This window comes from Schistocerca piceifrons, chromosome X (genome assembly GCF_021461385.2).
Source record: "Schistocerca piceifrons isolate TAMUIC-IGC-003096 chromosome X, iqSchPice1.1, whole genome shotgun sequence".
NCBI classification, from domain to species: Eukaryota; Metazoa; Arthropoda; class Insecta; order Orthoptera; family Acrididae; genus Schistocerca; species Schistocerca piceifrons.
Window position 1 is genome coordinate 465997060 of NC_060149.1, and position 24838 is coordinate 466021897.

General features: G+C 41.8%; 1 protein-coding gene across 2 annotated transcripts in view; it reads right to left on the reverse strand.

Annotated features, from left to right (window-relative positions):
* Window positions 1–24838, reverse strand: part of LOC124722886 (chloride channel protein 2) — a 533838-nt gene that overhangs the window by 112066 nt on the left and 396934 nt on the right. For both annotated transcript variants that reach the window (XM_047248023.1, XM_047248022.1), the window contains exon 9: window positions 1995–2097. In XM_047248023.1, the coding sequence (XP_047103979.1) occupies window positions 1995–2097 (103 nt within the window). The remainder of the gene's footprint in view (window positions 1–1994; window positions 2098–24838) is intronic.

Genomic DNA, 24838 nt, shown 5'->3' on the forward strand with positions numbered 1-24838 from the left:
ATTGTGGGCCCTTTTCATAGAGTGCTGTTCTGTAGCTGCTGATGTAGAATTTTTCTTTATTTCTGGTGTTGAACAGATGCAAATCAGAACAAATGTTGGGCTGCAGTCTTTTAACAAGTAATATGGCTTTTAGAATGTACATGTTTACAATGTGTAGCACACCAGTTTTTGGAAACAAGCCATGGCATGATTCCTTATATTTTTGCTCCTTTTTTGAAGTAGCAATAGCTTATTTAGACTTGCTTTGATTGTTTCTATCAAAATTTCTGTTCTGTAATTTAGGTGAGAGGAAAATAGAGCATGGTATGCAGTCTTCAGATCACAGTGTCTTCGCAGAACTTACTAATCATATTAACTACAAATATATTCTTAGACAACTTAGATGCTAGAGTGTCAACATGTGTGTACCATTTTAGATTGGTTTGAATTGTTAAACAGAGGAATTTTACACTAAGCACTTTTTTACTGATTCATTGCTTATGTATAGTTTAATTTGATCATTAAAATTATTGTTGATAAACTCCGTGAGACATATTTTACTACTGCTTACATTTAAGTGGCTTTCAGTAAAGTATTGAACAATTTCATATGCCACATTATTACAGCGTGTCTCTAGTTCATTAAATATCATCTGCATACAGAACTACTTTGGAACTTTGTGTGTAATTTTTATGTCATTTACATAAATCAATTTGATGAAACACATAACTATGGCCTATAATGAAAAGAAATTCAGTCCTTTACCAAGCAAAGACATCAGACTGTAAGATGTGCAAAAATGAAACTTATTCACCTTATAGTTTTCATAGAAATGGATGATAAGTAATTCATAGAAGCCAGAAAGTCCACATGGATGGAACTGGGCACATCACGCCTGCCCAACCATTGGATATAAAAACTAATAACTTGAGAATGAAATGAGATATCATTCTGCTTTCAATTTTAAATAAACTTTTGATAGCGTATCTAAATTTCATTCACCACAATGTATGTGCTAAAATCAACCATACGCAAAGTTTACCCAGAGTGCTTTTTACTTCTGCGAACTCTTTAAAATGCAGCACAATTATTATGATGGATAATGAAAAGAAATTCAGTTCTTTATTGAGTAAAGATATCAGACTGTAAGATGTGCAAAAATCAAATTTTTTCACCAATAGTTTTTGAAAAATCAGATGATACATATTTCATATCGTCCCAAATGCCATGTCTCAGTGCCGACACGAGCCTTTGGTCAGCAGTACAGCCATAACAAAAGCTGTCTCAGCATGGAATGCAAAGATCATGTCTGTATCAGCCAAAGAGTTCAGAGAGAAAGATAGGAATATAGTATAGATTCCTGTGTATCACTCCTGTAGGGCCTAGGACAAGGTTAGACCAATTGCAGACCATGCAGAGGTATTTAATCAGTCATATTCTTGGAATCTATACAAAAATGTAATGGAAAGCAACCGAAATATGTGGTACAAAGGGAAGAATTATCTTCTATGCACTTCACGATGGTCTGCAGTGAATGCGTAAAAGTGAAACTGCTGGCTTATTATCCAACTAAGTAATTCATCTATGTTTCTGCCAGCTGTGGACATATAATGATCTGTGGTCTTTAGCAGTGAAAGCAGTTTCCCCTTCAAAACTACTTCACATTTACAATGAGTTAAAACTGTTGTTCCAGAATACAAATGTATCTCTAGAAATTTTCTTCATTTTACTGGCAAACTTAGGAAAAAAATATTGCCATCCAAAATAATTCTAGAAAGTTTTAGAAAATGATGTCTCATTTATTCAAAACAACACTTGTAGGTAAAAACTAAATGCAATAATATAGCATATGTGACTGCAGTGTCTTTCCAAAATTTGCTGCTAACCAGCACCCGTCTTTTGCATGCAAGCTGTGCACTGCTTAGCTTATGTTTGCAGAGGCGCTCACTGTATTTTAAGCACACTTCATATTCAGCATACGAAACAGAGGACTTGAATTAAGCTGTTTTGCTTACCTGATCATGAGTATTAAGATCTCCTGCCATGTATTGGCCAAGACCCAGTGGGAATGATATTGATGATACAACTAAAGCAACAATGCCTGGATAAAGGAAACGGCTGAAAGAAAAGCAAATGTTAAATCACATTTTCAAGATTCGACATCATGACTACGCTAACATTACATTTTAGAAAGAGAAAGTAAAAATACATCAATAGTATTGCAATATTTGAGACCCACATCACTTCCATAACTTACTGCAAGGAGTAAAAGTACAGTACCATGGAGGTGTTGTGTGGTTGAAATTCATGTAAACAGGACTGCTAATGTTTCTAAGCCTTTGGATGATATCTTTATTCAGTGATAATTGTGAAACACAACACACCTGCACTATTACACCAATGTATATGTAGCTTCTGTACCTGCTCTCTGGTGCCACATTCCTATCTCATGTGTTTTCTGCCATCTTTTCCTGTCATCAGACCTTCTTCCCTCCAAGCCTCTCTGCTCCTCCCCTCCTTCTTCCTTACCTCATCAACTCCATGTAAAAGAACTTCTCACTCCAGCTGAGTTGCAGTTCTGATACAATATATACAGAATGAGTGGGAGCTCCACAGACAAACTTTCAGCACTGGCAGTACTGACCTAAGCAAGAACAAATGTTCAGTAAACAAGGCTCTGACATGCACATCTTAAGAGGTATGGACACTTGTACAGCAGAAGAGATGTACTTTTCAGTAGTGAAGGTGAGGAATTGCTCATAGCTCTTCTGGTATACATTTTAGAGCCCACGTTTGCAGGTCTTTTTTCCTGGTATTGGTCCGTATTACCATGTCTCGAACCAGGAAAGCAAAAAGTTTTCAGTAAAGGAAATGTGTCTCACAGTAGTGAAGATTAACAAGAGCTCATAGCTCCTAAGATATGCATTTTAGAGCCCATGTTTACTAGGCACTTTTTTCTTATTTTGGTCTATAATACCACTTTCAAAAGCTTGTTGGTGGTTCTGAAAGCCTAGCAATTTTATTGGCCTTGTTTATGTGCCTACCAACAACTCAATGCCTCGCCTCTATGGTAAGTTGTTACCTTTGATCCTATCATTATTTATATTTCACCAAGTACTTTACATTACCTTATTTTCTTAATTTTTTATTATTTACTAGCAAATTTTTTCAATTATCATCTTCCCTCATATGTCTATTAAATCTTTAAAATTTTGAATGTGCAAAAAATGTAAATTTCTTCACCACAAATATTTAATAATGCTGACACAGAAGGAATTATCAGTTTCAATTTACCTCAATCTTCCATTTCTGTATATTAATTTTCCATGAAAATAATCAACCTTTCTCTAATACAATTCTGCATGCAATGCCTTACATGTTGAATGTGGTACAGTGCAGGTGATGCTTCTACACTCTTTGAAACTGTTCTATGCACTTAGTGACCTATCACCATTAATATAAAAATTAGTGGCTCTGCTCTTGCATCACATAATAATATGCATATTAAAGAATGAATATGACACATCATCTTTTGAGAATGTGCCTAAGAGTATCTATCTCTTACTTCAATGGGTTACACTATAGAAAAGGCATTGTGTATGATTGTTAGGGTTATTCTCAAAATTCTAATAGGTTGAAAATCAGGTAAAAATAGCATATTACCTGAGCCCCCCCTTCCAGCACAAATTTGGACCACAGTCACAAAAATTAGAAAAAATATTCTACTCACCATACAGCGGAGATGCTGAGTCGCGATAGGCACAACAAAAAGATTCACACAATTATAGCTTTCAGGCATTAAGGCCTTTGTCAGCAATAGACACACATACACACACACATTCATGCAAACGCAACTTGTACACACGTCTGCAGTCTCAGATGTGTGCATTCATTTATCTGAGACTGCAAGCAATAATTGTGTGAATCTTTTTGTTGTGCCTATTGCGACTCAGCATCTCTGCTGTATGGTGAGTAGCAACTTTCCTTCTCTAATATTGTTACATTCCATCCTGGATTTTCCATTGTATGAGACAAAATATTCTGATATCTAATCTGAAGATAAAGCGGAGACATTAGTGTATCATGGTTAGCATCAACATCTTTTCAATCCTCTGCACATATGGCATGCTATAAAAATGTGATGGGCACATCCTCTTCCAAGCAACAAATAAATACTCAGGCATGGTTCACCAGCACTCACTGCAATACACTGAATTAAGTATCCAGTAACAGGACACTTATTTGTTTATTTAGTTAATTTTGTGTGTGCAGTCATCAGTGTGATGGCTTTTGCAAACATCAAATACTTATAGGTTATAATATTATTCATAGTAATTACAAGCCTCAATAATGCTTATAAAAATACATTACAATCCTTATGCATATTAGTACAACAAGAATCATTAGTTTATAGCTTTCTGTAAATTCTGTGTTTTATACAGTAGTCTTGTTGAGTCATAAAACACTTGAAATATGTCTAGCTTGCATATACATTATATTACAATACATCAGTGGACTTTTAATTTTTCCATTTTTAAAGTTGTTAAATAAAACAGACACTTTTCAGTTAAAAAAATTAGTTTTGATTCAAACTGTTTTTTGTTACTAGTTTTCAGAGACTATGGCAGCTTATTATACCCTATCAGTCCATAAATGTATGGGCTCTGGTCTGTCATTTTTGATGTAGGTCTTTGTTGGGCCTGATAGTGTTGTTATGTGTATCACTATATTGAATTATTTCAATCTTCTGGGAGACAAAAGAGTAATTAATTTATAGAGGTGCAAAGAACTGATGATGAAATATTTATGTTGTATGGAAATTTCACAGCAGGAATATTTATAGCCCAGTCCATGTATAATATTTAACCCTCTTTTTTGTAGCAGCAGAACTCTGTTAAGGTGTATGTGTACAGCACAACAGTAACTATGATAGTGATAGTTTGTTCTATAGTACACAATGTGCAGTGGGTGGGTGGGCATTATTTTGGGCAGCTGGCTAAAATGATACAGGCCATTTCTGACTTTACTATACACAGCATTAATATGAGTCACCTATCAAAGGTTTGAGCCCTGATGGACACCTAGGAATTTACAACTTTTTATGCCCTCTGCCCCATTACCCCATTATCCTGCATACATCAATTGTTGATGAATGCTATGAGCTGCCAGCTGAAAACATTATCATCTGGCTTTTACTTACAGCAACCTTTAGTCCTTCAGCATGGAAATGTGTAATTAGTTCTGTTCCTCACACTCTTTGCCATAAAATAAAACTGAGGTGTCCACAGCATAATTTACAATGTGCAAGTTTAAGGGATGTACAGTGTCATTAATGTACATTAACAAAAGAAAAGGGCAAAGAACTGAACCTTGAAGGATTCTTTGTATTACTAGTTTGCTTGTGGATTTGAAAGTTAAAACCTTACTGTCAATTAGATATTTAAATTTGATATGCTGTCTCTGATTCAACAACAACATAGATAGAAGTTTCATTGATACATCACTGATATCATATGCCTGTGGTTTTTTTTAAAAGAAGCTCATGGTTTTCTGATTCAAAAGCTTTTCTAAGGTCTAAGAATGTTCCAGCAGTGCACATACCCAGTTCTTTGTTACTGTATACTTCATGGAAGAAACTGATAACAGCAGTGACCACTGTAAGATATGTCCTAAATCCATGCTATGATTCAGTAAACATTTGACATGTTGAGAACAGGTATGTACGTTAGGATAGGTTAAGTGTTTTAGATACTTTGCTGAATGTGCAGATTAATAACATCAGACTATAATTTTGTTGCTTCCCTTCTTATGGACTGTCTGAATTGCACTTATTTTTAAGGTACTTTGGTCTATATTTTTACAGGTACTATGATTAATAAAATAGGTCAGTGATTTCATTTGCACATTTCTTTAATGCTCAAGATACCTGCACATCTAGATGAGCAATTGCTCTTAAGCTTTTTTGTTGTGTTAAATACCTCCTGATAATTCCCCTCCACCAATTCAAGCCCTACAAAGTGTGTGATATTATTTCGTGTCTCATCCTATAGTTCAAAAATTGGAACTGGTTGGTCAAAAGGAGAGACAAAATGCTTGTTGTTGTTGTTGTTGTTGTTGTTGTGGTCTTCAGTCCTGAGACTGGTTTGATGCAGCTCTCCATGCTATTCTATCCTGTGCAAGCTTCTTCATCTCCCAGTACCTACTGCAACCTACATCCTTCTGAATCTGCTTAGTGTATTCATCTCTTGGTCTCCCCGTACGATTTTTACCCTCCACGCTGCCCTCCAATACTAAATTGGTGATCCCTTGATGCCTCAGAACATGTCCTACCAACCGATCCCTTCTTCTGGTCAAGTTGTGCCACAAACTCCTCTTCTCCCCAATCCTATTCAGTACCTCCTCATTAGTTATGTGATCTACCCATCTAATCTTCAGCATTCTTCTGTAGCACCACATTTCGAAAGCTTCTATTGTCTTCTTGTCCAAACTATTTACCGTCCATGTTTCACTTCCATACATGGCTACACTCCATACAAATACTTTCAAAAATGACTTCCTCGCACTTAAATCTATACTCGATGTTAACAAATTTCTCTTCTTCAGAAACGCTTTCCTTGCCATTGCCAGTCTACATTTTATATCCTCTCTACTTCGACCATCCTCAGTTATTTTGCTCCCCAAATAGCAAAACTCCTTTACTACTTTAAGTGTCTCAATTCCTAATCTAATACCCTCAACATCACCTGACTTAATTCGACTACATTCCATTATCCTTGTTTTGCCTTTGTTGATGTTCATCTTATATCCTCCCTTCAAGACACTGTCCATTCCGTTCAACTGCTCTTCCAAGTCCTTTGCTGTCTCTGACAGAATTACAATGTCATCGGCGAACCTCAAAGTTTTGATTTCTTCTCCATGGATTTTAATACCTACTCCGAATTTTTCTTTTGTTTCCTTTACTGCTTGCTCAATATACAGATTGAATAACATCGGGGAGAGGCTACAACCCTGTCTTACTCTCTTCCCAACCACTGCTTCCCTTTCATGTCCCTTCGACTCTTATAACTGCCATCTGGTTTCTGTACAAATTGTAAATAGCCTTTCGTTCCCTGTATTTTACCCCTGCAACCTTTAGAATTTGAAAGAGAGTATTCCAGTCAACATTGTCAAAAGCTTTCTCTAAGTCTACAAATGCTAGAAACGTAGGTTTGCCTTTCCTTAATCTTTCTTCTAAGATAAGTCGTAAGGTCAGTATTGCCTCACGTGTTCCAGTATTTCTACGGAATCTAAACTGATCTTCCCCGAGGTCGGCTTCTACTAGTTTTTCCATTCGTCTGTAAAGAATTCGTGTTAGTATTTTGTAGCTGTGGCTTATTAAACTGATAGTTTGGTAATTCTCACATCTGTCAACACCTGCTTTCTTTGGGATTGGAATTATTATATTCTTCTTGAAGTCTGAGGGTATTTCGCCTGTTTCATACATCTTGCTCACCAGATGGTAGAGTTTTGTCAGTAGTTCCAATGGAATGTTGTCTACTCCGGGGGCCTTGTTTCGACTTAGGTCTTTCAGTGCTATATCAAACTCTACACGCAGTATCCTATCTCCCATTTCATCTTCATCTACATCCTCTTCCATTTCCATAATATTGTCCTCGAGTACATCGCCCTTGTATAGACCCTCTATATACTCCTTCCACCTTTCTGCTTTCCCTTCTTTGCTTAGAACTGGGTTTCCATCAGAGCTCTTGATGTTCATACAAGTGGTTCTCTTATCTCCAAAGGTCTCTTTAATTTTCCTGTAGGCAGTATCTATCTTACCCCTAGTGAGATAAGCCTCTACATCCTTACATTTGTCCTCTAGCCATCCCTGCTTAGCCATTTTGCACTTCCTGTCGATCTCATTTTTGAGACGTTTGTATTCCTTTTTGCCTGCTTCATTTACTGCATTTTTATATTTTCTCCTTTCATCAATTAAATTCAATATTTCTTCTGTTACCCAAGGATTTCTACTAGCCCTCGTCTTTTTACCTACTTGATCCTCTGCTGCCTTCACTACTTCATCCCTCAAAGCTACCCATTCTTCTTCTACTGTATTTCTTTCCCCCATTCCTGTCAATTGGTCCCTTATGCTCTCCCTGAAACTCTGTACAACCTCTGGTTCTTTCAGTTTATCCAGGTCCCATCTCTTTAAATTCCCACCTTTTTGCAGTTTCTTCAGTTTTAATCTACAGGTCATAACCAATAGATTGTGGTCAGAGTCCGCATCTGCCCCTGGAAATATCTTACAATTTAAAACCTGGTTCCTAAATCTCTGCCTTACCATTATATAATTTATCTGATACCTTTTAGTATCTCCAGGGTTCTTCCATGTATACAACCTTCTTTCATGATTCTTAAACCAAGTGTTAGCTATGATCAAGTTGTGCTCTGTGCAAAATTCTACCAGGCGGCTTCCTCTTTCGTTTCTTAGCCCCAATCCATATTCACCTACTACATTTCCTTCTCTCCCTTTTCCTACACTCGAATTCCAGTCACCCATGACTATTAAATTTTCGTCTCCCTTCACTATCTGAATAATTTCTTTTATTTCATCATACATTTCTTCAATTTCTTCTTCATCTGCAAAGCTAGTTGGCATATAAACTTGTACTACTGTAGTAGGTGTGGGCTTCGTATCTATCTTGGCCACAATAATGCGTTCAATAAGCTGTTTGTAGTAGCTTACCTGCGTTCCTATTTTCCTATTCATTATTAAACCTACTCCTGCATTACCCCTATTTGACTTTGTGTTTATAACCCTGTAGTCACCTGACCAGAAGTCTTGTTCCTCCTGCCACCGAACTTCACTAATTCCCACTATATCTAACTTTAACCTATCCATTTCCCTTTTCAAATTTTCTAACCTACCTGCCCGATTAAGGGACCTGACATTCCACGCTCCGATCCGTAGAACACCAGTTTTCTTTCTCCTGATAACGACATCCTCTTGAGTAGTCCCCGCCCGGGGAACAAATTATATTATGCGTTTGCATCTTTTGCTAGGTGGTCTTCATGTCTGATATTGACTGCTTCAATTCACACCTTGCTGGTTGGTTTACAATGTTTATTAATGTGTTGGCTGAATGCTCTATTGTATTGTTGTTTATCTCTTTCTTCAAGAGGAAAAGGTCTACGTTATAGATTTTTGGTTTGATTGTACTTTTCCTCTTAATATATGTAGTTTTACTTCATAGTTTACCTTAACTTAATTAGACAAGATGCAAGTCACAGTCTAGTAATACGTTCAACAAGGCAGTTTATTAGTACCCTGGACATTTATTGTGAAGGGCAGCAGTAATCAAAATGCATCAACGCACTTCTAAACCAAGTAAGACTATTAAAAAAGTTTCAAGAACAATTTTTAAATGGTGACTCTGTGTATATTGCTCACATAGGGATCATGAGAATAAAATTAGAATAACTACTTTCAAACAATTACTCTCCACATTCTCCATATCTGAATCGAACAGGAAGAAACCCTGATAACTGGTACAATGGGACATACCCTCTGTCATGCACCTCATGGTGGATTGCAGAGTGTAGATGTATATGTAAATGTAGATATAAAATTAATCCCAGTGAGTTTCTGATTCTTTAGCTTTGTAAATGGTGTCCCATATGTTGCCTGCTCATTTAGTTTTTAAGTTACTACTCAGAATCTACTCCCGCTCAAGTATTTTAGCTGCTTTTGGCACAACAAAACTAAGTACTCTAACAACTTACAATAGTAATCTGAGCCATGAAAACAAGCTCTTCAACAATTAAGATTGTCTCTTACAATTTTTTTGACAACTGTATAATCTGTTTTACTGGAGCTTGACTCTGTTGTCTGAGTGTAAGGGTTTACTGTATTTGTGAGATTATATGGGGACACAATCAATGGTCACAGATGTTTCTCTTCACAGTGTCCCCACAAATTTAATACATCCACCAGTTTCAGGTTGGTTATACTATGAAATTTTGTGTCAATATTTAGGTCTCCAACTATACTACAGTCAGTGGTGCCTGTCTGCCTAATTAAGTCTATCAAGACATTATCACACATCAGCCTTTGGTGGGCAGTACATTACAGTAACTTTATTTTCAGCTAATCCACTTGAACGAGCACTTCTGTGGACTACAACATCAGTTATTTCAGTTGTATTTTCTTCTGTTGTCTTCTGTTCAAGAAATGAGAGTGTGTTAAATGTAAAATGATCACTAACAAATATTGCTACCTCACCGTCTTTGTGCTGTTGCCTGCAGTAACTAGCTGCTAATACATAACAATCTAACCTGTGATACTCAGTTTCATAGACTTTCAGTTCATGTTCTGTTATTACTAATAGGTGTGGTCAATGCTCATTCATAAACATTTGCGGAAAATTGACCTTATTTCCAAGATATTGCACATTTGGGTGTATTATCCTAAGAGATACTAACCTTTTTTGTATATCTTTCATTCTTTGTAAATCATAATATTTTGGGATAAGGGATTCTGAATCAGTGGAATTATTACACAGGTCTATCACACTGCACTGCAATGATAGTTTATTCCCTTCTAAGCCTGTTCTGCAACATGTGAATGGGGTTTCTTTAGATCCAGAATGTTTATGTCAACACTTTTGTGTTGCTATTTGTGCTTAAAAAATTGTTGATTATAGTCTAGGATGATTGGCTCCATGGTTTTATGCCATTCATCACACTGTTCCACCATCTGGTTCCCTAACTTGAGCTTTCCATTTATATTTGAGTGAAGTCTGCACCTGGTATGTTCTTCATGCTTCATTTTCCTTATGTCTGGTAGGTGCACATGATTTAAGTTTTTAAACAGATTCTGTAGCTCAGTATTGTACTGCTCAATTTCTCTATTAACACACAACCACTGAGGGAGATCATGTTACAGAGATATATTTATTATTGTTACATTTGTGTTGTGTAGTTTTGGCAACAACTTCCTGTACCCTCAGAGTGTTGACTTGCTTTCATTTTTGTAAATTTCATTTGGCACTGCCTATGATTACAGTGTTATTATATGGCTTGGTGACCACATTCCATTAATACTATCATAAATAACAATATAGTTGTGATGAGGAAAGTTCCCTCTATGTAATGATGTTTTAAATATGGTTTGGATTTGTGAAAACAATGGTTGGACCTGTAATAGCAGAAGCTGTTGTGACTCGCCGATCTTTCAAACTGCCACCATGCAGTTACGCGCATCCTCTACATGTGGCGCTGTCTGCCAGCCATGCAGCAGTAACGCCACCTAAGCGGCCAGCCAGCCAGCGGCCGCTACACTCGGACTCAGTTATGATTTGACTGTTAAAGTGACACACATCTTACTCTGTTTACTTGATCTGTGACTTCCATGTCTTGTGTCATCTTTGAAATATATTTGTTCAACTTGAAGTTATAACAACTGGCGACGGGGTAGTGAATTTTTCTTTTTCATCGTTGACCCACTGCTCGGCCTAAGTTTTTTTGGGCTCGGCCCATTCCTGTGGCCCGTGATCAGGTCAAACAGGAGCTGGATTGTCTCACTGCTTCAGGGGTCCAGTGAGTGGTCCTCTCCTGTCATTGTCATTGCTAAGCCAAATGGTGATATGCATCTCTGTGGCGATTTCAAAGCCACTGTAAATGCTCAATGCCTTATCGACACTTACCCTATGCCTCGACCTGAAGAATTGTTCACTAAACTTGCTCGAGGCCAGTCTTTTTCTAAACTTGACCTGTCAGAAGCTTATCATCAATTTCCTCTTGACGCTGCTTCCCGGCAGTTTCTGGTCCTTAACACGCCTTTTGGCCTCTTTCAATACCAACGCTTGCCATTCAGGGTTGCTAGTGCCCCTGCTCTCTTTCAGCGATTCTTGGAACAATTATTGCTCCCTGTCTCTGGGTGTATAAATTACATGGACGACATTGTTGTCACTGGCTCCACCACTGAAAAACATCTTCAGAATCTCCACACGCTTATTCATGTCTTACAGACTGCCGGTCTTAAGTGTAATCTTCAGATATCAAAATTTTTTCAGGCATCTATCACGTACTTGGGGTTTCAACTCTCTCGGGATGGTATTCGTCCACTTCAGCAAACTGTTGCTGTGATCGATGCCCTTCCTCACCCTACATCTGTTAAGGAACTGCAGGCCTTCTTGGGGAAAATGACATACTATCACAGGTTTTTACCATCTGCTGCTTCGATGACTCAGCCGTTGCATTGCCTGTTGCATAAAAACGTGCCTTTTCACTGGTCCGTGTCATGCGATGCGGCTTTCCAGAAATTGAAGACTATGCTGAAACGGGCCTCGTGCCTGGTACTTATCGACCTGGCCAACATCTTGTTCTTGCCATGGACCCCTCTCAATATGGGGTTGGTGCAGTCCTTGCGCATTGTTTTTTTGACGGTTCTGAACAACACATTGCTTATGCTTCCAAAATGCTCACGGATGCCCAACAAAAGTATTCTCAAATTGAAAAAGAAGCTTTGGCCATTTTTTATGCTCTTCATAAGTTTGGTGTTTTTCTCTATGGATCCAAATTTCATCTTGTTACGGATCACAAACCACTTGTTTCCTTGTTTCATCCATCAACGTAACTTCCTGACTAGGCTGCACACCGCCTCCAGCGTTGGGCTCTTTACTTGTCTTGTTTCAATTATGAGATTCATTTCTGGCCGACGGCTCAACATGCGAATGCTGATGCACTGTCTCACCTTCTCATGGGTCCTGATCTGGCATTCGATAGGGATATACTTTTGTGTTTCCACCTGGATGTTACCAAGCAGCGGGTTGTGGATGGGTTCCCCATCACCGGGGACCGGCTGGCGGCTGCTACGGGGTCTGACCCTACCCTCTCCCAGGTTTTACGCTGTATTCAGAAGGGTTGGTCAGATCGTCCATCTGCTAAGACTTCTGATCCGTTGCGGAACTACTATGCTTTTCGTTACCGCCTCATGGCTAGGGATGGTGTTATCCTCCTTTCCACCAAAAATGCTTCACCGCATGTTGTGGTACCTGCGTCTTTGCATGCTTTGGTCTTGCGCCTCCTTCACCAAGGGCACTGGGGTGTCTCTCGCGCAAAATCTTTGACGCGCTTGTGTACTGGCCTGGCATCGACTCTGAAACCACACACATGGTCGCTGCCTGCGGCCCTTGTGCGTCACAGGCCGCTGCCCCAAAGTCATCTTTGTCACTGTGGCCTTTGCCTGAGAAGCCCTGGGAGCGTATTCATGCTGACTTCACGGGACCTTTTTAGGTACTTATTGGCTTCTCGTTATTGACGCCTACTCTAACTTTCCTTTCATTGTCCGTTGCACGTGGCCAGGACTCCATTTTGGCCGCCTGCCATATCCCCGTACCCATACAAGGTCGCCGGCGGTGAACCAGAGTAAGATGTGTGTCACTTTAACAGTCAAATCATAACTGAGTCCGAGTGTAGCGGCTGCTGGCTGGCTGGCCGCTTATGTGGCGTTACTGCTGCATGGCTGGCAGACAGCGCCGCATGTAGAGGATGCGCGTAACTGCATGGTGGCACTTTGAAAGATCGGCGAGTCACAACAGCTTCTACCACCGCGGTGACCACCAATGCTCTAGCTCGCATTTTCTCTTTGGAAGGCCTTCCCTCTACCCTTGTTACTGATAACTGTCTTGTGACAGCCAGAGCGAGAGCACCAGCAGCAGCGAGTACTGTTTGTATAAAGCGTTTATTTTGCATTTTGTTTACGACCTTCCACTAAGGAAGGGATTCTATTTGTGTTTATCTGCTCTGCATAGTAACTAACAGTTCTTGATAAAACTTTACGTAGTTTTCGTGTTAGATTTCTTAGTGTTTTCTTGATCGTTTAGAACAGAAAGCGCCCTAAAACCGTCTTTTGTTTGTTTCGCGGCCGTTAGCCACTAGTCACTTGAATCAGCAATTGTCTTGTGACAGCCAGAGCGAGAGCACCAGCAGCAGCGAGTACTGTTTGTATAAAGCGTTTTTGTACTTATTTGCTGCGCTTAGCTTTTAAATAGTTTTTCTGGGAAAACCTAGCGTAGTTTTCGCGTCTCGTATTTCAGTGAGTGTTTCTTGATTATCAGAGTAGCTCATCAGAAGATTATCTTGGGAATTTGTCACCGTATAGAGTAGGGTAAACATAGTCATGTGTAGGGACTGTGGTTGTTGTGAGCGGACGCAAGGAGAATTGGCCACTCTTCGGGGGCAGGTGGAGGCTTTGTCTGTTAGGCTCATCGAGCTCGAGGCGCAGGCGTTGGCTCGTAGTGGCGTTGGGGCAACTGTGGTGAGACCTATGCCTACTTCGGTGGCCTTGGAATCACATGGAACCCCTGATGTCGCTGCGTCTTCCGGCAGTGAGCATCTTACCGGTCAGCCATCACTCCAGGGTGAATGGCGGACAGTGGTGGGCTCGCGCGTGCCTGGCCGAAAGGCGAAGGTGGGATCTGGCCGCGTGGCAGCTGCCTTACCCCTTTCCAACAGGTACGGGGTGCTTCCTAGTGGTGATGACATCGTTTCCGAACCACCACAGGATGCCTCGCCTGTTGGGCCAGTGGCCGATTCTCCGGCAAGGTCCCGACAGTCACAGAGGGCGGGCCTATTAGTTATAGGGAGCTCCAACGTTAGGCGGGTTATGGAGCCCCTCAGGAAAATAGCGGGTAGGTCGGGGAAGAATGCCAGTGTGCACTCGGTGTGCTTGCCGGGGGGTCTCGTCCGTAATGTGGAGGAGGCCCTTCCGGCAGCTATTGAACGCACTGGGTGTGACCGGCTGCAGATAGTAGCACATGTCGGAACGAATGACGCCTGCCGCTTGGGTTCTGAGGCCATCCTTGGTTCCTTCCGGCGGCTGGCTGATTTGGTGAAGACAACCAGCATCGCACGCGGAGTGCAAGCTGAGCTTAATATCTGCAGCATAGTGCCCAGAGTCGATCGCGGTCCTCTGGTTTGGAGCCGTGTGGAGGGTCTAAACCAGAGGCTCAGACGACTCTGCGACTATAATGGTTGCAAATTCATCGACCTCCGTTATTGGGTGGAGAACTGTAGGGCCCCCCTAGACAGGTCAGGCGTGCACTACACACCGGAAGCAGCTACTAGGGTAGCAGAGTACGTGTGGCGTGCACACGGGGGTTTTCTAGGTTAGAGGGACCCCCCCCTTGGGCGAAACGATAAAATACCTGACGGCTTACCAGAGAGGACATTATCATCGTTGATAAAGAACGTCCGTCCTCAGAGACCAAAAACAGGAAAAGTTAACGTAATATTGGTAAACTGCAGGAGTATCCAGGGCAAGGTTCCTGAATTAGTATCTCTTATTGAAGGAAATAGTGCGCATATAGTATTAGGAATGGAAAGTTGGTTAAAACCGGAAGTGAACAGTAACGAAATCCTAGACACAGAATGGAATATATACCGCAAGGATAGGATAAACGCCAATGGTGGAGGAGTATTTATAGCAGTAAAGAATTCAATAATATCCAGTGAAGTTATTAGCGAATGCGAATGTGAAATAATCTGGGTTAAGTTAAGTATCAAAGGTGGGTCAGATATGATAGTCGGATGCTTCTATAGACCACCTGCATCAGCAACCGTAGTAGTTGAGCGCCTCAGAGAGAACCTGCAGAACGTCGTGAAGAAGTTTCGTGATCATACTATTGTAATAGGGGGAGACTTCAATCTACCAGATATAGAATGGGATAGTCACACAATCAGAACTGGAGCCAGGGACAGAGACTCTTGTGACATTATCCTGACTGCCTTGTCCGAGAATTACTTCGAGCAGATAGTTAGAGAACCAACTCGTGAAGCTAACGTTTTAGACCTCATAGCAACAAATAGACCGGAACTTTTCGACTCCGTGAATGTAGAAGAGGGTATCAGTGATCATAAGTCAGTGGTTGCATCAATGACTACAAGTGTAATAAGAAATGCCAAGAAAGGAAGGAAAATATATTTGCTTAACAAGAGCGATAGGGCACAAATCGCAGAATATCTGAATGACCACCATCAAACGTTCATTTCTGAGGAAGAGGATGTGGAACAAAAATGGAAAAAATTCAGAAACATCGTCCAGTACGCCTTAGATAAGTTCGTACCGACTAAGGTCCAAAGCGAGGGGAAAGATCAACCGTGGTATAACAATCATGTACGAAAGGTACTACGGAAACAAAGAAAGCTTCATCATAGGTTTAAGAGTAGTCGAATCATAGCTGATAAGGAAAAGCTGAACGAAGTGAAAAAGAGCGTAAAGAGAGCAATGAGAGAAGCATTCAACGAATTCGAACATAAAACATTGGCAAACAATCTAAACAAGAACCCTAAAAAGTTTTGGTCATATGTAAAATCGGTAAGCAGATCTAAATCCCCTATTCAGTCACTCGTTGACCACGATGGCACCGAAACAGAGGATGACCGAAGAAAGGCAGAAATACTGAATTCAGTGTTCCGAAACTGTTTCACTGCGGAAAATCGTAACACGGTCCCTGACTTCAGCCATCGCACGGACGCCAAAATGGAAAATATTGAAATAAACGATATCGGAATTGAAAAACAACTGCTATCACTTAGTAGCGGAAAAGCATCCGGACCAGACGAGATACCCTTAAGATTCTACAGTGATTATGCTAAAGAACTTGCCCCCTTTCTATCAGCAATTTATCGTAGATCGCTGGAAGAACGTAAAGTACCTAGCGACTGGAAGAAAGCGCAGGTCGTTCCCATTTTCAAGAAGGGTCATAAATCAGATGCGAATAATTATAGGCCTATTTCGCTTACGTCAATCTGTTGTAGAATAATGGAACATGTTTTGTGTTCTCGTATTATGACGTTCTTAGATAATACAAATCTCCTTCATCATAACCAACATGGATTCCGCAAACAGAGATCATGTGAAACTCAGCTCGCCCTATTTGCCCAAGAAATTCACAGTGCCGTAGACACTGGCGAGCAGATTGATGCCGTATTCCTGGACTTCAGGAAGGCATTTGATACGGTTCCGCACTTACGTTTAGTGAAAAAAATACGAGCTTACGGAATATCGGACCAGGTTTGTGATTGGATTCAGGATTTCCTAGAAGAAAGAACACAACATGTCATTCTTAACGGTTCAAAATCTGCAGATGTAGAGGTAATTTCGGGAGTACCACAGGGAAGCGTGATAGGACCTTTATTGTTTACAATATACATAAATGACTTAGTTGACAACATCGGTAGCTCCGTGAGGCTATTTGCAGATGACACGGTTGTCTACAAGAAAGTAGCAACATCAGAAGACTCGTACGTACTCCAGGAGGACCTGCAGAGGATTAATGCATGGTGCGACAGCTGGCAGCTTTCCCTAAACGTAGATAAATGTAATATAATGCGCATACATAGGGGCAGAAATCCATTCCAGTACGATTATGCCATAGGTGGTAAATCATTGGAAGCGGTAACGACCGTAAAATACTTAGGAGTTACTATCCGGAGCGATCTGAAGTGGAATGATCACATAAAACAAATAGTGGGAAAAGCAGGCGCCAGGTTGAGATTCATAGGAAGAATTCTAAGAAAATGTGACTCATCGACGAAAGAAGTAGCTTACAAAACGCTTGTTCGTCCGATTCTTGAGTATTGCTCATCAGTATGGGACCCTTACCAGGTTGGATTAATAGAAGAGATAGACATGATCCAGCGAAAAGCAGCGCGATTCGTCATGGGGACATTTAGTCAGCGCGAGAGCGTTACGGAGATGCTGAACAAGCTCCAGTGGCGGACACTTCAAGAAAGGCGTTACGCAATACGGAGAGGTTTATTATCGAAATTACGAGAGAGCACATTCCGGGAAGAGATGGGCAACATATTACTACCGCCCACATATATCTCGCGTAATGATCACAACGAAAAGATCCGAGAAATTAGAGCAAATACGGAGACTTACAAGCAGTCGTTCTTCCCACGCACAATTCGTGAATGGAACAGGGAAGGGGGGATCAGATAGTGGTACAATAAGTACCCTCCGCCACACACCGTTAGGTGGCTCGCGGAGTATAGATGTAGATGTAGATGTAGATGTAGATAATTGTCCACAATTTGCCTCTTCCAATTTTGCGGATTTTTGTGCCCGTCACGGCGTCATGCATGTCACGGCCCCTCTGTTCCATCCACAGCCAAACGGTGAGGCTGAACAACTGGTCTGCACATTTAAGGCTCAGATGAGGAAACTCCTGACTTCTTCTGCTGCTGATGATGTGCTTCTCCAATTTCTGGCTTCTTACCATTTCACCCCCATGGCCGACCACAGCCCGGCTGAGCTCTTACATGGCCGACAGCCCTGATGCTACTTCATCTTCTGTGGCCTTCCACCTCACGGCCTTTTCTTGGCTGGTTCACCGCCGGCGACCTTGTATGGGTACGGGGATATGGCAGGCGGCCAAAATGGAGTCCTGGCCACATCTTACGACACCGTGGCCGACACCTGTGTGAAATCCAGACGGACATGAGTGTTGCAGTGCATCATTCGGACCAGCTTCGGCCTCGTGTGCAGGCAACGTCTGTTCCGGATGCCGCTACACCACCTTCGGCTATACCAGACGCTCGGGATCCTGGAATCTCTCATTACTCACAACGCAGTCCTCTCACCATCATATCGGTGCCAGCACAAGAACTGACACCGACAGGAGACGTGCACATGCAGGAACCAGATGACCATCATCTGTCGGAGCAACTCTACTCAACTCCTTCTCCTACAGATGCGGACACATCACCCACGTCTTCTGTTATAGCAACCGGACTTGCCACAATGGACAGACTGGTGCATGGGGCCCCAGCAGATTCGACCCCCACGTCTCCTGTCATCTCGACCCGTTATCATCGGGAATAAAGTGCAACACTACATTCTAAAAGTTGACTGTGGCTTTTTGCAAATGGTTCTGGAAAGCTGCCAAATCACCATCTGAGAGGTTGTTGATGATGTTGGCACATCATTTGGCTCATGCCAAGCCTTTTTTTTTAGGGGGGGGGGGAGGTGGAGGGGATGAAACATGTTTGTTGTGAACTGCTGAATTTCAACTAAAAATGATGTTGCATAGACATACACTCCTGGAAATTGAAATAAGAACACCATGAATTCATTGTCCCAGGAAGGGGAAACTTTATTGACACATTCCTGGGGTCAGATACATCACATGATCACACTGACAGAACCACAGGTACATAGACACAGGCAACAGAGCATGCACAATGTCGGCACTAGTACAGTGTATATCCACCTTTCGCAGCAATGCAGGCTGCTATTCTCCCATGGAGACGATCATAGAGATGCTGGATGTAGTCCTGTGGAACGGCTTGCCATGCCATTTCCACCTGGCGCCTCAGTTGGACCAGCGTTCGTGCTGGACGTGCAGACCACGTGAGACGACGCTTCATCCAGTCCCAAACATGCTCAATGGGGGACAGATCCAGAGATCTTGCTGGCCAGGGTAGTTGACTTACACCTTCTAGAGCACGTTGGGTGGCACGGGATACGTGCGGACGTGCATTGTCCTGTTGGAACAGCAAGTTCCCTTGCCGGTCTAGGAATGGTACAACGATGGGTTCGATGACGGTTTGGATGTACCGTGCACTATTCAGTGTCCCCTCGATGATCACCAGTGGTGTACGGCCAGTGTAGGAGATCGCTCCCCACACCATGATGCCGGGTGTTGGCCCTGTGTGCCTCGGTCGTATGCAGTCCTGATTGTGGCGCTCACCTGCACGGCGCCAAACACGCATACGACCATCATTGGCACCAAGGCAGAAGCGACTCTCATCGCTGAAGACGACATGTCTCCATTCGTCCCTCCATTCACGCCTGTCGCGACACCACTGGAGGCGGGCTGCACGATGTTGGGGCGTGAGCGGAAGACGGCCTAACGGTGTGCGGGACCGTAGCCCAGCTTCATGGAGACGGTTGCGAATGGTCCTCGCCGATACCCCAGGAGCAACAGTGTCCCTAATTTGCTGGGAAGTGGCAGTGCGGTCCCCTACGGCACTGCGTAGGATCCTACGGTCTTGGCGTGCATCCGTGCGTCGCTGCGGTCCGGTCCCAGGTCGACGGGCACGTGCACCTTCCGCCGACCACTGGCGACAACATCGATGTACTGTGGAGACCTCACGCCCCACGTGTTGAGCAATTCGGCGGTACATCCACCCGGCCTCCCGCATGCCCACTATACGCCCTCGCTCAAAGTCCGTCAACTGCACATACGGTTCACGTCCACGCTGTCGCTGCATGCTACCAGTGTTAAAGACTGCGATGGAGCTCCGTATGCCACGGCAAACTGGCTGACACTGACGGCAGCGGTGCACAAATGCTGCGCAGCTAGCGCCATTCGACGGCCAACACCGCGGTTCCTGGTGTGTCCGCTGTGCCGTGCGTGTGATCATTGCTTGTACAGCCCTCTCGCAGTGTCCGGAGCAAGTATGGTGGGTCTGACACACCGGTGTCAATGTGTTCTTTTTTCCATTTCCAGGAGTGTATATAGACATCACTCAGGAATTGCTGAATGAAGTCAACAATGATCCGGAACTTCTAAATAAGGTTATACTAGGTGATGAAACATGGGTATACAGATATGACATTGAAACCACAGCCCAATCACCCTAATGGATACTGCCTGAAGAGCCGAAAGAGCCAAAACTGAAAAAAATTCGACAAGTTTGATCACATGTGAAGGGTCTTGTCAGTGTTTTCTTCAGTTACAATGGGATAATGCATCATGAGCTCCTGCCTTATGGTTGTACAGTCAATAAGGAATATTACATGGAAGCTACATGCCATTTGCATGAAGCAATCTGACAAAAATGATCAGAATTGTGGCAGCACTACTTGTACAAACTGCAATGCAATAATGCTCCCACTCACACCTCAATGCTTGTTCATGATATTTTGGCAAATAACAAAACTGTTACGTTGCTTCTGCCATCATATTTACCAGACATTGTCCCCTGTGACTTCTTTCTATTTCTGAGGCTGAAGAGAACCATGGGAGGATGTTGTTTTGCAACCACTGACAAGATAAAAATAAAATTGTTGAATGAGCTGAAGTGCATTCTAGATGTGCTTCCAAGATTGGAAAAAGTGCTGGCACAAGTGTATTATATCTGAGGGGGATTACAAAAATGGGACAAATGTGATACTGAAGAATAAATAATGATTCTTTTAAAAAAACAGAAATTCCAATTACTCTTCGATCACATCTTGTAAGTGTATTGAATTTGAACTCTAATATTGCTAGTAGTTAAATCAAGAGTACCAACTAATATCCTCAGTTTAAACAAATTTAACTTGTTCAGTTTTTGAGTCAATGAGCAAAAGTCCCCGGTATTAGCTGCGATTCTGTTTGTTGTTTCAGACAGGTTGTCTATCAAGTGCAAGCTATTTTTTGAACCTGGATGTAGGTGTACAAAAGATTTCCAGGTGTATATCTTGGCAAAATAATCAGTGTAACCATGTATTTGCCAAGCACAGCCAATGCTATTCATCATGCTTCAACATGAAATCAGAAGTTACAAAAGCTTGATGTTAATACATCCATGTCAACTAACTAGTGGGCAACACTTACAGTGACAACAACAAAAAATCAAATGGAACTAATAGGATATGTTGAGATATGAAGTCAACAGCCAATGTCCAGCCTAACATAGATCCTAACCTGATACAGTGACCAGAGTAATAACTGGAATAATTAGACAGGGGCCAGTACTTTCAAAAATTTAGCTTGCTATTGAATATTTGTTGCATTCTTTAAATGATAAATCTTTCAGATTTCATGTGCTGAAATCACTGTATGGGATGTATAACTAATTGCCACTGAGAGTGGTCATCACTTCCACAGTATCTCAAAGAAATCTCAAGCAGCAATCCAAAATACTTTCAATTGCATATATTATCTTGATGATGTCAATGTAATGTAGTCTACTTGAGAACAGCATACAGTTAGACTTCAAGCACTGTAGCATACTTGCAAGAAAGTGAGTTGCAGGTTCTTCAAGCGAAGCACTAAGTACTTATGATACATTTAATATAAGAACTCACACAAACCTATATCAGAGCATGTAAAAGCTGTTCATAACGTAAGAGAAATAGTATTTCCTGGGAAAAATAAATTACTATGGCAGATTTATACCACAAGCAGCTCAGTTTGTGCAGCCTTAAAATCAGGTTTGACCAAAAAGCATACAATTCGTATGGTCAAGTGCATGCCACCAAACATTTCTGCAACTAAAAAAGTGTATTTGATCTCTATGTCTAGCAGCATTAGTATCTGACAAGTATCTCACAGAAAACAACTGTCAAATAAATAGGCAGATGGCATGGGGCAGCCAATAATGTCTGCATCAAAAGAGCTTAGAGCAGCTCAGTGAAAATATTCACAAGTAGGAAAGAGGCATTCAGTTATCGAGTCTGGAAACTTCACAGGTACCTCTACAGTACACAGTTTCAATTGATCATAGAACAGAAACCCCAGCTGATTACCCATTTTGGATCACTTTCCTAGGAAAAAACAGCTCAGTGGCTGCAAAAGTGACCTTATACTTTAGTAACTACAACTATGAGATTAATTACTGGCCCTTGACACAGCATGTAAATGTAGATGTCCTATCTCATCTGCCTGTGGAGCTGATCAGAGCATTTATCAAAAATGAGGCAATGCATTTTGCACTTGACAGAAACCTACACCAAACCCTAGATGAGTGACCTATTACTATTTATGAGATAGCAACAGTTATCGAGCAGGACCCACTACTTCATGGAGTGTAGTCATCGATATAGTGGGGCTGGACAGAGCAGCTACCAGACAAGACACCCCCATCTACAATGGACATTCATTTCATGGTAACAAGGAGAATAGCCAAGGAAGAATGTCAGGTTGCAATCTCACCCTCACCTTGCCCCTTGCAATACATGCTGCTCTGAGGGATGACCAGAATGATGAGGCCAGAATGATACTGTCTTTACATGGCAAAGTAGACTCTGTGATTGCACACACTGCCATGCTTGAGCCAAAGACCTACTGATCCTGTCACAATGTTTCTCTTCCTGGCCACAACATGAGCATTCTTGGAATTTGTTGCTCCATTGCCATGGCCTAGACGATTATTATAGTTGGGTACACTCTCAAATTTCCCATATGTAGTATGGATATCAAACATTATAGCTACACTCAAGATCTGTGCTATAGCCATTTATTTCATAATAATATGTGCTCCTCACCATTGTGACTGATAATAGACCTTAGTTTGTGGCCACCACGTTGAAGATGTTTTGTCAATGTAACAGCCAGAACACCACATCACCACCCAACTTCATGCAGTATTGAGTTCTGAGACTGAGTAGTTGGTCAGGAGGTTTAATATGTAAATGCAGGAAACTATGCTACCAGTTCTGCCTGAGGAAGTATTCAGCAGCTTCATTGATACAGACCACACCACTCCCGTTAAAGGGTATAGCCTGGGTAAAAATCTGGACAGGCACAGACACAGTGCAGTGCTTGATCTTCTATGCCCAACACGGCGAACATGGAGCCCCTGAATATATACATCAGCTTGTGTAGACCTACACCACCTGTCTGCACACCCATGATCTTGCAGCTGCAGCCTTACAGTCTGCATCCCTTCCATGAGCAGTAGGTACAATTGTAGGCCTATACAGAGATGAGATGATGTTAATGGAGACAGAACCCTGTCTGTCCTATGACATGTCCTGTGCCCACCTTGCTGAATGTGGGTGCATATAGTTCAGCATATTCTGAAAATTCCATTTTCAGTGCAACTGGCTGGATGTGACACCTGCATGCTGGAGGAAATGGATGTGAAGGTTGGTATCCTCCTTCCTCATGTCATTGATCCTAACACCACCCTGGCCACTTCTGTTCATGTGCACCAATTAAAAGGGGGAGGAATTTAATCTCATGTGACTGATGAAAAGGCAGACATGTTAGCAGTATAGAAGTTGCGGTCTTTGAGCTCCATCTGTGTGAGATGCACTAGGCAAGTAAGATGGCCACAGCTTCTCACAAACAGTCAGTAAATAAGTGGATGGACACAGCTCACAGACAACCAGTGCAGTTGTCATGAATAAAGCCTGCAGTAATGTGATATTTGAGTACCTGTATTATGATGTGGCACTCTCTGACTTTTTACGTATAAGGATTTGTGTATTGGCATTGTGGATGTTGACTTGTGATTACTTTGGCTTCATCTTAGTTTACAATCAGGTTATCAATTCACTTTGTGAATCTTCACACCATTTTAATGACTCTCTGTGTCCCTTTAGGGTTCTACATTAGCCCAGCTACAAAGAACAGTGACATCCAGGTTTTTGCAATTATCAATAGTGGCCATGCCTGACAGCATAATTCCTATTCCTACAATTGTTCTTTGTGCACACCACCTGTAAATAGAATGGGAAGGAGGGAATATGATACTGGAACCCTTGCACCCTCTGTCACACACCACTCGGTGACCTATGGTGTAAAGACATATATACAGCAAGGGAGCCATCAGAAAACACAGAAATTTGTTGTCAAAAGTTAGGATATTTCTACCAAAATATTGTATTTTTGATGCACTTTTTTGTCTATATATTTAAGTGTCTGTACCATATAAAATGTGTAAGCCAGAAGGAAACTCATGTTTGTCATGAGCACTGAATAACATCAAGACTGATAGACAGTCAAGTCAAGGTCCAGAGCTGGGTCAGTATCAGTATAGAAGCTAGGCATGATTTGAAACAACACATACGGCATACTGTATGAGACAGAGCCACAGCAGCTTGCATAGCCCACCTCTGCTGGCACTCTTCTCTCATGAGCTGCAGCATCTCTGG